This window comes from Rhinopithecus roxellana, chromosome 8 (assembly GCF_007565055.1).
Source record: "Rhinopithecus roxellana isolate Shanxi Qingling chromosome 8, ASM756505v1, whole genome shotgun sequence".
Taxonomy (NCBI): domain Eukaryota; kingdom Metazoa; phylum Chordata; class Mammalia; order Primates; family Cercopithecidae; genus Rhinopithecus; species Rhinopithecus roxellana.
Window position 1 is genome coordinate 134,810,413 of NC_044556.1, and position 12,656 is coordinate 134,823,068.

The window sequence follows — 12,656 nt, forward strand, 5'->3', positions numbered from 1 at the left end:
AGAAACTACCATCAGAGTGAACAGGCAACCTACAGAATGGGAGAAAATTTTTGCAATCTACTCATCTGACAAAGGGCTAATATCCAGAGTCTACAAAGAACTCAAACAAATTTACAAGAAAAAAACAAACAACCCCATCAAAAAGTGGGCAAGGATATGAACAGACATTTCTCAAAAGAAGACATTCATATAGCCAACAGACACATGAAAAAATGCTTATCATCGCTGGCCATCAGAGAGATGCAAATCAAAACCACAATGAGATACCATCTCACACCAGTTAGAATGGGAATCATTAAAAAGTCAGGAAACAACAGGTGTTGGAGAGGATGTGGAGAAATAGGAACACTTTTACACTGTTGGTGGGATTGTAAACTAGTTCAACCATTATGGAAAACAGTATGGCGATTCCTCAAGGATCTAGAACTAGATGTACCATATGACCCAGCCATCCCATTACTTGGTATATACCCAAAGGATTATAAATCATGCTGCTATAAAGACACATGCACACGTATGTTTATTGCGGCACTATTCACAATAGCAAAGACTTGGAATCAACCCAAATGTCCATCTGTGACAGACTGGATTAAGAAAATGTGGCACATATACACCATGGAATATTATGCAGCCATAAAAAAGGATGAGTTTGTGTCCTTTGTAGGGACATGGATGCAGCTGGAAACCATCATTCTTAGCAAACTATCACAAGAACAGAAAACCAAACACCGCATGTTCTCACTCATAGGTGGGAACTGAACAATGAGATCACTTGGACTCGGGAAGGGGAACATCACACATCGGGGCCTATCATGGGGAGGGGGGAGGGGGGAGGGATTGCATTGGGAGTTATACCTGATGTAAATGACGAATTGATGGGTGCTGACGAGTTGATGGGTGCAGCACACCAACATGGCACAAGTATACATATGTAACAAACCTGCACGTTATGCACATGTACCCTAGAACTTAAAGTATAATAAAAAAGAAAAAAGAACAACAAAGCTGAAAGACTTAAACTGCCTGAGTTCAGGACCCACTATAAAACTACAATAATCAGGACAATGTGATATTTGTATAAGGGTAGACAGATCAACAAAACAAAATACACAGTCTAGAAACACACCCATGTATATCTGATACACCAATGTTTTTACACGTATGTCAAAATAATTCAGTAGGGAAAGGATATTCTTTTCAACAAATGGTGCTGGAATAACTACATAGCCACATTAAAAATACATATATAAATCCACCTTTACCTCACATTATATACAAAAATTAACTCAAAATCGGTTATAGATCTAATGAACAAGCTAAAATTATAGAACATCTGGAAAAAAAACAAGAAAAAAATTTGTGACCTTGGGCTAGGCAAATATTTTTTAGGTAGGCTATAAAAGGCATGAATCATAAAAGAAAAATAATAAACTGGACTTGATCATAATTTAAAATATTTGTTTCAAAAGTTCCTGTTAAGAAAATTAGAATGTAAAGCACAGACTAGGAGAAAATATATCTAAAGCATATATTTGATAAGTGACTAATATCCAGAACATATTAACTTTTATAACTCAGTAATAACAGAACAAATGACCTGATTTTAAAGTGGACACAAGATCTAAACAGATTCTTCATAAATACATATATATATGAATAGCAAATAAGCACATGGGAAAATTTTCAACATCATTAATCACCAGGAAAAATCAAATTAAAATCACAATGAACTACCACTACACACCCAACAGAATGGCTGAAATTAGTAAGACTGGAAATACCAAGTAGAAGGACACAGAATAATTAAAACTCATACACTGCTGGTGGGAAATGCAAAATATTATAGCCATTTTAGAAAAGATTGGCATTTCTTATTAAGTTAAACTTACACTTACCATATGACCTAGTAATCCTATTCCTAGGTGGGAAATATATGAAAATGTATGCCCAAATAAAAACTTGTACTCACAGGTTGACAGCAGCTTTATTAATACAGTAACAGCCAAAGACCAAAAGTAAATCAAATACTCATCAAACGGTGAATAGACAAAGAAATTGTGTTCTATCAAATCAACTAATACTACTGGGCAATAAATAGGAATTACAATATATCTCCAACATTGTGTTCTATCAAATCAACTAATACTACTGAGCAATAAATAGGAATTACAATATATCTCCAACAACATGAATAAATCTCAAAAGCATCACACTAAATGAAAAAGTAAATCAAAAGACTATGTACTGTATGATGCCATTTATATGAAATCCTAGGAAAGAGAAAGCTATAGTGACAAAACACAAATCAAGGTTGCTAGGGGTCAGAGGTGGAGAGAAGGAATGTATTGCAAATAACTTTGAGTTAAATTTTTGAGGTGATGAAAATGTTCTGTATCATGATTGTGATGGTGGTTAAACGATTGTATACAATTGTCAAAACAGAATTGTGCACTTAATTTGAAATTTTATTGTCTGTAAATTATACCTAACAAAGATAAATTAGCGGAACGATTTGGTTCTACTGAAAATTCTAGGCAGAGTATCAGAGCGTGATTACAAAATGTTTTGGGAGGATACTATAGAATTTCTTGTGTAATTTTGGTAGGGTGTTAGGATGTTCTGAAAGCAAAGGCCAAGGAACAATGAAATGATAGTCCCATAATAGTCTACACAAAAAGAGGTAAATATAAATTTACAACTCCCTTACTCCCATTAGTACCATGCCTAAAATACTTTGTTTACAGAATTACTGTTTTTGATGAATGAACCATTAAAGTGTGAAACACTGAGTACAGAGTTTCACACAGGGAGGATGAAAAAATTTTTGGAGATGGATGCACAACAGTGTTGAATACACTTAATGCCACAAAACTGCAGACTTAAATGGTTAAAATGGTAAATTTCATATTATGTATATTTTACGACAACAAAATTTTTTTTAACACATTGGGGAGTAGGGGAGAGGCACTCCAAAAAAAAAGTACATAATTCTAGAAATGCACAGGAAGTTCATTTTAAAACAGTTTCCTTGGTTTGATTAATAAAGACTATTCTACTGTTGCTTTCACAAAATCAAGTTTAATAGTGGTTATGAGGTACGATTCTACTAAAGGAAACTGTGCTTACCAACTCTTTCCAAGCTTATTTTTAATGCTTAGAGCTCTTACCAGAATATAGTTTTTGCTTATAACAGTTCGAGTTGTCTAATATAGACGGGAAAAACACTGGGAGCTCCAAAAAGGTTCTACATTTGGATGGCCCAAATACATGTCATTTTGTCATCTAAATTAATCTGTAAACTAAACTGAACACAAATACTCAAAACATGCTAACAGAAGCCCTAAAGTGACTGTGGCCTGAGGTTAAATAAGGTCACACAAGAACTGCTAAGGTAAACATCAAATTCATGTTATTCGGGAAAAGAGAAAGCCATCTGTACAATTCACTGTGGGTAAACTGCAGCCTGACTGGGGCTAGAGATCTGTCAAATGTAGTCGTTATAATACTAATAGTTATGCCAGTAAGTGATAAAAATCCGAAAATCCCTAGATTTAAGTACAGAGATGGCAGGTATGTAGTAATCTACCTAAAGCTGGCAGGACATTTTTATTAAGAAACAGCATTAATAGAACCTTCTATTGCATTAATAGAAAAAATTAGTTCAAAGGGCACATGCCAAGAACAGGAAAGAACGTATGTGCTTTAAGCAAGTTCTATGTACTAACAGGAAAGAACGTATCTGCTTTAAGCAAGTTCTATGTACTATCTGGAGAACGAGTTCTGAGTTACAGGCTAAGTGGATTTTAGCAGGGCAATTTCAATTTAGGTAGGAAATAAATAATAATTAATAGTAGTAGTCATTATCAGTAGCAGTAGTAAATTCTTACATCATGCTTCCTATTTGCCAGACACTAGTTCTAAGCACTTTCATTATATTAACTTGCTTAATCCTTCTAACAATATTGTGAGGCAGGCAAACCACTGTCTTCATTTTGCAGAGATGAAGAAACAGGCTCAGGAAGACTAGGTAACTTTCCCATTGTAACCCAGATGAGAGGTGGCAGAGCCATCTCAGGATGTCCTGTTCCATGTCCAGAGTTCTTGCTCTTAATAATACTATATATTGCTTGTCTTTGGAAAACACCACTGCTTTCCTGGGAAGCAAGGTTAAAGGAATTTTTCTACTGTAGACCAGACTGGAGAGTAATATTAGAAAGAACTAGTGAGAAATGAGGAAAAACTTTCAACATTTATTAAAAACCTGCCATGTACCAGGCATTTTACATTTTAGGATAGTAGGCAACTGACTATAAAAAAGTAAATAGATTTACAGACCCTGAAATTCACCTTAAACTTGTATTTTCAATTAAGTTTATTATTTCTTTGAATTTAAAACACAAAGATATATCACAATGATCAAATGCAAAAAAAAAAACCACATTATTTTACTTCATCTTCACAAGAATTCAATTCAGTTCTTTCAAAAAAATTTACTAAGCATTTATGTACCAGGCACAAGACATATTAAAAAGGTGAATTTATCAAAAATTAAAGAAATTGGTTCCTGTTCTTTAAAAAAATATCTATAGTCTACAATAACTCTTTGCAATGATTCTCATTTTACATAGACAGACACTGCTCAGATGAGTTAAATAACCTGTTTATCAGATGGGTTAAATAACCTGTTTAGGGTCCAACTTGTAAATAGCTGAGACAGGATTCGAACTCAAGCCCTTTTAACTCCAAAACCTATACACTTTCACCTTACAGAAAGCTAAAAGTGTTTCTGAGTATAGTGACTGGAAAAATTTTCCAACTGACTTCAAATAACAAATACAAGGCAACTGTATTCTCTTTAATATTTTACAACTATGTCATGTTAGTTGAGAACTTGAAAAGAGGAAGTGTAAATTCTAGATTAAATATTGGGTTACAGACCTCACAGACTGAATATAGAACAAGTACACAGCAAGAGTCACTCATATTGTAAAATAGTTAAACATTTTAAAATACATATTATAGTGGACAGGTATGGTCCACTGGAAATATACAAGAGAATGTTACTTTCAGGAATTCCTAGTCTTTGAAGCTGAAATCCCTGTCTCTTAGATCTTGCAAGTAGTTAATTGTGCAGAAAGCTACTCAGTTAGGTCCTAATAGGCACAGGCCAGAAAGTCCTCTGAAAGCTGCCCTCAGTACCTGCATTGTCACAAACCTACTAAGTGTATTCTATAGTTAGAAAAAATGTATTGATATAACTTTCTGCCATTGATATAACTGTTCTACCTAAACAGAACAAGATATTAAAGGAACCATGCTTTACAAAGAGATGACCCTATTCATTGTGAGAAATTGAACTTATCCAGCTATATGTTATTTTACTCAACTTTGGAACTGTATTCATGAGTATGCATTTATGAGATGGCTAAGGTCTGAGTATAGCATGGATCCACTTGGCCATCTCAAAATCATTAGCCTAGATTTGTTAAATCATGCTTTGCCCAAACTGAGTTAACCAGGGATAAATGATTTTGAAAGAAATAAGGGTTGACATGTGGGTGACAAAAAAAAATTAATTAAAGAGAACGGGTGTAATGGCTCACACCTGTAATCCCAACACTTTGGGAGGTTGAGGTGGGCAGATTACTTGAAGTAAAAAGTTCCAGACCAGCCTGACCAACATGGTGAAACCCCATCTCTACCAAAAATACAAAAATTAGCCACACATGGTGGCACACACCTGTAATCCCAGCTACTAAGGAGGCTGAGGCAGGAGAATCGCTTGAACCTGGGAGGTGGTGGCTGCAGTGAGCTGAGATAGTGCCACCATACTCCTCAGCCTGGGTGACAGAGCGAGACTCCACCTCAAAAAAATAATAATAATAAATAAAGAACATTAAGGGAATGACTGAGGTCTTGAGAAATAAATTTGAAAACAAAATAAATTTGTGTTTTTAATGTTGAAATACATCCCAAAAAATCATATTCTAAAAACATTTATTAAGAACTCAAAATGTGCTCTCTCCAAATTTACAATATAAAAGAGAACGAGGATTGTCAAATATAAAACATGTTTTAAAACTAAAAATGCATAAACTATATATATTCAGATGTTCATAGATAACAATGTGATGTTGGTGTATGAAGATATTTGGTTAATATATGATAAAAAATGGATTCACAGAATCAGTTGAAAAATATTTTAAGCAGAACTAAAGTTAGTCCTCTGCCAAACTTTCCCAACTACATTTTATAGGCTGTAATCATAGAAGAAAATCTGCTGACTATTTTAAAATGTAAAAACAAGGTTATAAGGGATATTTGTCAGGATAATATGATTAAACTCTTTTCAAATTACAATTTATATGCAAAAATTTTTTTTAATTCCAAAATTTGCTAGCTATTTCATCTACATTGTTGTACAACAGATCTCCAGAACTTTCCATCTTGTAAAACTGAAACTGCTATTTAATCTTAAGTGAGCCCTAAAACATTTTTAAATAATATGAATCAGGAAACTAGAAAGCAAAATATATTCAATGCAGAGTCCATGAGGATACAATTAGGACAGACGCTAAGTAATAGTTTCTCTTTCAAGCAATGGTTTTCTTCAGTGTATAAATATTGTAAATTTTTTTTTAATTAAGAGAATAATTTCCTTTAAGACCAGCAATAACATCTTCTTCATGTATATATCCACACTATCTAGCTACATAAAGCACTCAATGAACACTGTTGATGGCACCCAAGGAAGCTGTTTAAATAACAAAGTTTCATAATCTAATTTCAATTAATTCTTATCTGTTCAATAAACTGGTTCCCTAAAAACCACTACCAGAAAGACTATTTTTGTCCTGTTTTTTAAAAACTTCCTTCTAAAAAATATAATTGTATTGTAGGTTTCAAAATTCCCAGTTGACTGTGCTCACATAATAATCAACTCACATAAATGGTAGGTAAAGATAAGCTTCCTACTTACCATATAGTTACCATAAGCATGATCAAACATTTCCAGTACTTGATTCCTAATTTTAAAAGCAGAAATGGAAAAAAAAAAAAAAGGTAAGTATATTCTATTTATTATCTTTCAAAAAGTTAATTCTTCCTCATAAAAACACATACCAATAAAAACAAAAGAAAAATTTAGGTAGAAAGGGACATAAACAGGGTCAGAAACTACAACAGTTAGCAGACAAGCTTTCATGAACTCACCACACAGAGCCAAACTTTAATGATTACTAATAATTTATGTACAATTCATCTTATAATTTTTCTTAAAACTAATGAATGATAGATGCCATGATCAGAGAAGGAAATCTGATACAGAAAAACAATGACCTCTTAACACAATTATTTAACATATCTGTCTTGAAGGGGGGGATTTTGCTGGAAAGCCCTTAAAAAGAACCATTATTATTGCATTTATTGCTTCACCTACATGTTCTACTAAGAGAGAGTACGCGGGTATGTAATGACATGAAATAACAACACTTTATGAAGCCTCTGCCTTTGACTTACATTGAATAAAACCACTAATGCCTAGTTTAAGTACATATTTATTAATATGCTTGTCACATTTTCAAAAGATGCTTTTTATGATGTGCTCTAAAAAACTGTCAAAAATCAAATAAATAGTATTTACTTCAAAAATGAGAAAACGAATGCTCAAAAAGAGATTTGTGTGTTTTGGTGAATTCTCTTTCACAAAATCTCCAAAACGGTTGTTTAAAATGGAGACGTCTGATCACTACACCAGAATTTTAATAAATCAAAACCTGTAAGGTTGCGACTGAGGAAGTGGCCTTTCAATTAAGCACTCTCAAGTTCAAGGACTTGAGGACTACAGGAAAAAGTACAAGTTAATGGTATGACTAGACAAGGTCAAATAATTAGCAAAGGAAAAATAGCTTAACAATCTTTTATTAACTTTTCCTTTTTTGTTTTTTTGGCACAGGGTCTCACTCTGTCACCCAGGCTAGAGTGCAGTGGCACGATCTCAGCTCACTGCAACCTCCACCTCCCAGGTTCAAGCGATTTCCTGCCTCAGTCTCCCGAGTACCTGCGATTACAGGCATCCACCACCATGCCTGGCTAATTTTTGCATTTTCAGTAGAGACAGGGTTTTACCATGTTGGCCAGGCTGGTCTTGAACCCTTGACCTCAGGTGATCCACCCGCCTCAGCCTCCCAAAGTGCTGGGATTACAGGTGTGAGTCACCATGCCCAGCCTATTAACTTTTCTTTTACCAAAGTTCCAATTACTGATGGCAAGAATTGAAAAAAGTGTTAAACAAATTGCTGACTATATTTTTATTTGCCTCCTGTTTATATTGCAATTGTCATTTTTAAAACTATAGTCACGGATGATGAAATACTTGTAATAATAGAGCTAGCAAACAGAAAAACCTCAGTTTCAGATCCTGACTATGGCGACCAGCAAAATCAAGTACACTCAAACTTGTGAAGTAAACAAATTAAGTCCTGACAACTTTTTATGAATAATAACCATTTAAAAACACTTCATTATTTAAAAAAAGACCTTACCACCACTTTGCTAAAGCACTAATTCTTTATAAGTTTATATACATATATTTTTATATATACATAATTTTTATATTCGTGGTTTCCAGCTCTAGACTCTTATCCTGTCCTAAGCAGGAAAAAAAAAGAGCTTAAAATATCCCTTTCAGGAACTCGTATCAATGAATGGAAGATGGAAGTTCTTTTTTTCTCTTCCCTGAAATGGAATACAAGATTACCACCAAGAAGTAGAAATTCCTATAACTGGCAATGGTAGTGCCTAGACATGTGTATTACAAACGACATAAGCTTTAACTTGCTAACTCAACTTTACAAGCATTCAATCTTCAAGATTATAAGTAAATCATGATTGCATACAAGCAGAACACACTATTTTCCAATCCTTACATTTATGCAGCATATGATGAGCCAATTTCAGAACACATATTTCAAAGTGGAGCTATTTAATATCGTTGCTCTCTCTGACTTACACATAGAAGCCTAACAAAGTTAAATACAGAATGGTATAATAATTACTATATTGAACAGAAAAAAAGTTTCTATAAGGTTTTATCTATTCGAAAACTGGATTAAAATGTATTGGAAATCAGATCCAGTTCAAAAATTACATCACTCTTAATTTCTGTAAGTCGGCTTTTTCTTTTTTCTTTTTTTTTTTTGAGATGGAGTTTTGCTCTTGTTGCCTGGGCTAGAGTGCAATGGCACGATCTCAGCTCACTGCAACCTTCACCTCCGGGTTCAAGTGATTCTTCCTGCCTCAGTCTCCCAAGTAGCTGGGATTACAGGCATGCGCCACCACGCCGAGCTAATTTTGTATTTTTAGTAGAGAAGGGGGTTCTCCATGTTGGTCAGGCTGGTCTTGAACTCCTGACCTCAGGTGATTCGCCCACCTCAGCCTCCCAAAGTGCTGGGATTACAGGCCTGAGCCACCGCGCCAGGCCAAGTTACATCTCCTGCCCACATGCTATAGAAACTGGACTGTTTTCTACTTCACTTTTTAATGAACACACAACATTAACAAAATATCCTGTTGTAAAATTTTAAAAACAAAACCAAAAAGCTTATTCCATGAAGGGTAAGACTACATACAACCAGTTAAGTAATTCCACAAAGTATAAGTTATTGAGCAACTGCTTACTATTCATGACAATTCCAGTCTTTTACCATCTGTTTGGTTTGGGGGGGGGGGGCGTGGAGGGAAAGGGGTGGGGCATTTTCTGCTTTTTATCATGAATCATTATTTGGGCTTAAAAAAAATGCACAGGTAAACCTAATGAATCAAAGTTCAGTTTTCTGAAAATTCCCAGGGGAGAAAGCAGTCATATAATTGTGTATTTGTCATGTATAGCTCTAGATTCTTACTCTACCCTTATTCAAGGGTAGAGCAATCTAACAAGCCTAAATAATTGTAATTTCACTTTCATAAATGATCTCAAAATTTGAGCTGAAGCCAATTGGTTGAACTTTTCCAGTTAAAAACTAATTTTGGCCAAAAATGATTTATCCAATGACTCTTTTACAAATACGTTTTTAATAAAAAATGGAGAAAGGATGGTGATGGTCAAGTAAGATTCTTGTGGTTCTTAACAGACTTGATACTTCTCTTTCAAGTCTAACGAATGTGCAACACACTGGAGAGAGCCTGGCTCTGGGAACAGAGAAGCCTGGGTTTGAATACTGGCACTACCAGTAGTAGCTCTGCGGCTGAACAAGTCAACCTTGGGTCTCAACTTCCTCATTTGCAAAATGTGGATCACATTCATTGGGAATTAGGAAGGAGTACAGAGATAACATATGTAAAGTGCTCACACAGTGAGGTATTTGGTAAAAGTTATCAAAGATACATTAAATTCATAACGAGAGAAAATGTAAGATACTTATTAGAGTTTACTGGTAATTTTATTTTGATGGTTGATACTTCAACTTTTTTCCATTAAGTGATCTTTATTGCTATTCAGAAACGAACACAAGACCCTTTGCAATGATTTAAATGACGTACATAAAGTAAGACCTGATGGTTCCACCACCCTCCTTCGTTCCACTTTTTTCTGAGCTTAGATTTTTTTTTCTTTTTTAAAAAAACATGGGATGTACTATACATATTATTCTACAACTTGCATTTTTTTTTTTTTTTTTTTGTCTTGGAAATGTATTCTGGATAGGCTTCCAGTGACACACTTCCTTCTTAATGTCTCAATATTATTCCATAATATGAACGTACCCTATTCAACCATTTCCTCCAAGGAACAGTTGTTCTTTCAAAATGCACTTCTTTTTTTTTTTTTCGAGACGGCGTTTCGCTCTTCTTGCCCAGGCTGGATCTATCTCTGCATTAAGAGTGCTTTTATTTTCTTAGGGTAGATTCTCAGAAACAGAACTGATGAATCAGAGTGTGCACAATTTAAATTTTAGGAGAGACTACCAATAAGTTAACAGCAATGTACACTCTCATCAAGCCTTTTTCACTCCTGAACTAGCCAGAACTGTATTCCTGTGTTTTGTATTATATTTACTAATCTGATGGGCAAAACCCAGCTAGCTCCTTGTTTTAATCTGTATCTCTTACATTTATGGAGGTTGAGTAACTTTTCATGTTTACCACTTCCATTTCCTCTTCTGGCTTAACCGTTCATGCCTTTTGCCCATTTCCTACTGGTTCTTCGCTTTTTTCTTATTCATGTGTAGGACCTCGTGTATGTATTACTAACTCTGAATTAAATGGTGTAAATAGAATTGATAATTTTACGACATTTCCAAGACGGATAAAAACTACTGAATAGGTATACTTGAGACTTTTGAATAATTTCCCCCCAAACATTCTGTTCTATTATGAAAATACAGTGCAGGAAAACACTGCAAGGAAATAGTAAAATGTGTAAAGTTCAAGTTCCCATGAACGCCCCCTTTTCCGTAACAGGTGTAAACATCATTTCCTTAACTACTGTGAGATCAGCAACATTTTCCCAGCTGGAAGCTCACTTGAGCGAGAAAGCTAACCATGCCTCGGTCGACAGGCAACCAACCGCAGGACTCCAGCGCGCAGCGATGCGGGCTGTAGCCCCTTCTTGGGCCACTGACATGGCAGCCGCGTTGACACACCGCGCCTGGCTTCAAGGAGCCTGCACATGTCACTGGCGGCCAGGGCGACAACTCGTCAGCTCCCCCGAGGTCAGGTCGCGGGCGGCGGCTCCCACCTCCCCGGACCCTGTCCACCCCATTAGGGTTCTCGTGCGGCAACAGCCGTTCCAATCGCGACAGGAGAGGCCACTACGCGACCGGGTGGCAATGACAGGCACCCCTCCTGTGGTCAGCCTCACCGAGAAACCCACCCCAGGCTGCCAGCACCCTTACCCAAGCTTCTGTTTCTCCTCCCTACTCATGGGCTCGGCCCCCGCCGTCCACACGGACGTGGCCGACACCAGGCAGATCGCGGCCGTTGCCGCCACTAGGCTCCATGGCGCTCGCTGAGGGACCGGGGACCCACAGCCCCGGCCGCCGGCTTCGCTCATGGCCCCGCGGTTCCGCGCACGCGCAGCTGCTACGCCCGGCCGGTGAGACACATTGCCGGACGCCGGTGGCCAGGGGGCTGCTAGCCGTGCCGAAACGGGGCGGGATGCGGAGTAACACGGGCGGCCGCCGGCGCCGAACTGTTTCCCGAAGCCACCGAGCCGGTCGCCAGCGCCAGCGCTGCCACCGCCCTCCGCCCTCAGTATCCCGGAGCGCCTCCCCCAGCTTTCCGGTGTCGTAGTCTAGGAAACCGCCTCCCTAACGTTACTTCCGGGTAGGACCGAAGCCGTAGAGCCTCAGGACCAATGGAGACCGCATCGGAGAGGGGCTGGCTCCAGCGACTGGAGAGGGCATTGGCCAGGAGAAGTGAGACGTGGACAAAAGGCGGGACTGGGAAGGGATCTCTCGCTTCGACCCGCCTCCGACCAGCGGAGTTGCCCCCTGAGGACTACCAGTCCCAGTGTGCACTGCTTCCTCCCCGGCTCTCTCGCAAGCCTACTCGGAGCCGCGTAGCTCACTTCTACCTAGGGTGGGCGCGCTGCACTCTGGGACGTGTGTTCCGCCGAGGTCACCGGTGGTTGCTGGGGTCCCACTTCCCCCTTTCCTCGG

General features: G+C 37.5%; 1 protein-coding gene across 10 annotated transcripts in view; it reads right to left on the minus strand.

Moving 5' to 3' along the window:
- The window catches only part of EDEM3 (ER degradation enhancing alpha-mannosidase like protein 3), a 74,405-nt gene extending 62,095 nt beyond the window's left edge, over positions 1–12,310 (minus strand). For 9 of the 10 annotated variants that reach the window (XM_010368954.2, XM_030935928.1, XM_030935932.1 and 6 more), the window contains exons 1-2: positions 11,892–12,310; positions 6,980–7,025 (exon numbers count right to left, since the gene is read on the minus strand). In XM_010368954.2, the coding sequence (XP_010367256.1) occupies positions 6,980–7,025; positions 11,892–12,049 (204 nt within the window). In that variant the 5' untranslated portion in view covers positions 12,050–12,310. The remainder of the gene's footprint in view (positions 1–6,979; positions 7,026–11,891) is intronic. The other variant, XM_030935935.1, reaches the window with a different exon arrangement.
- Between the last annotated feature and the right edge of the window lie 346 nt (positions 12,311–12,656).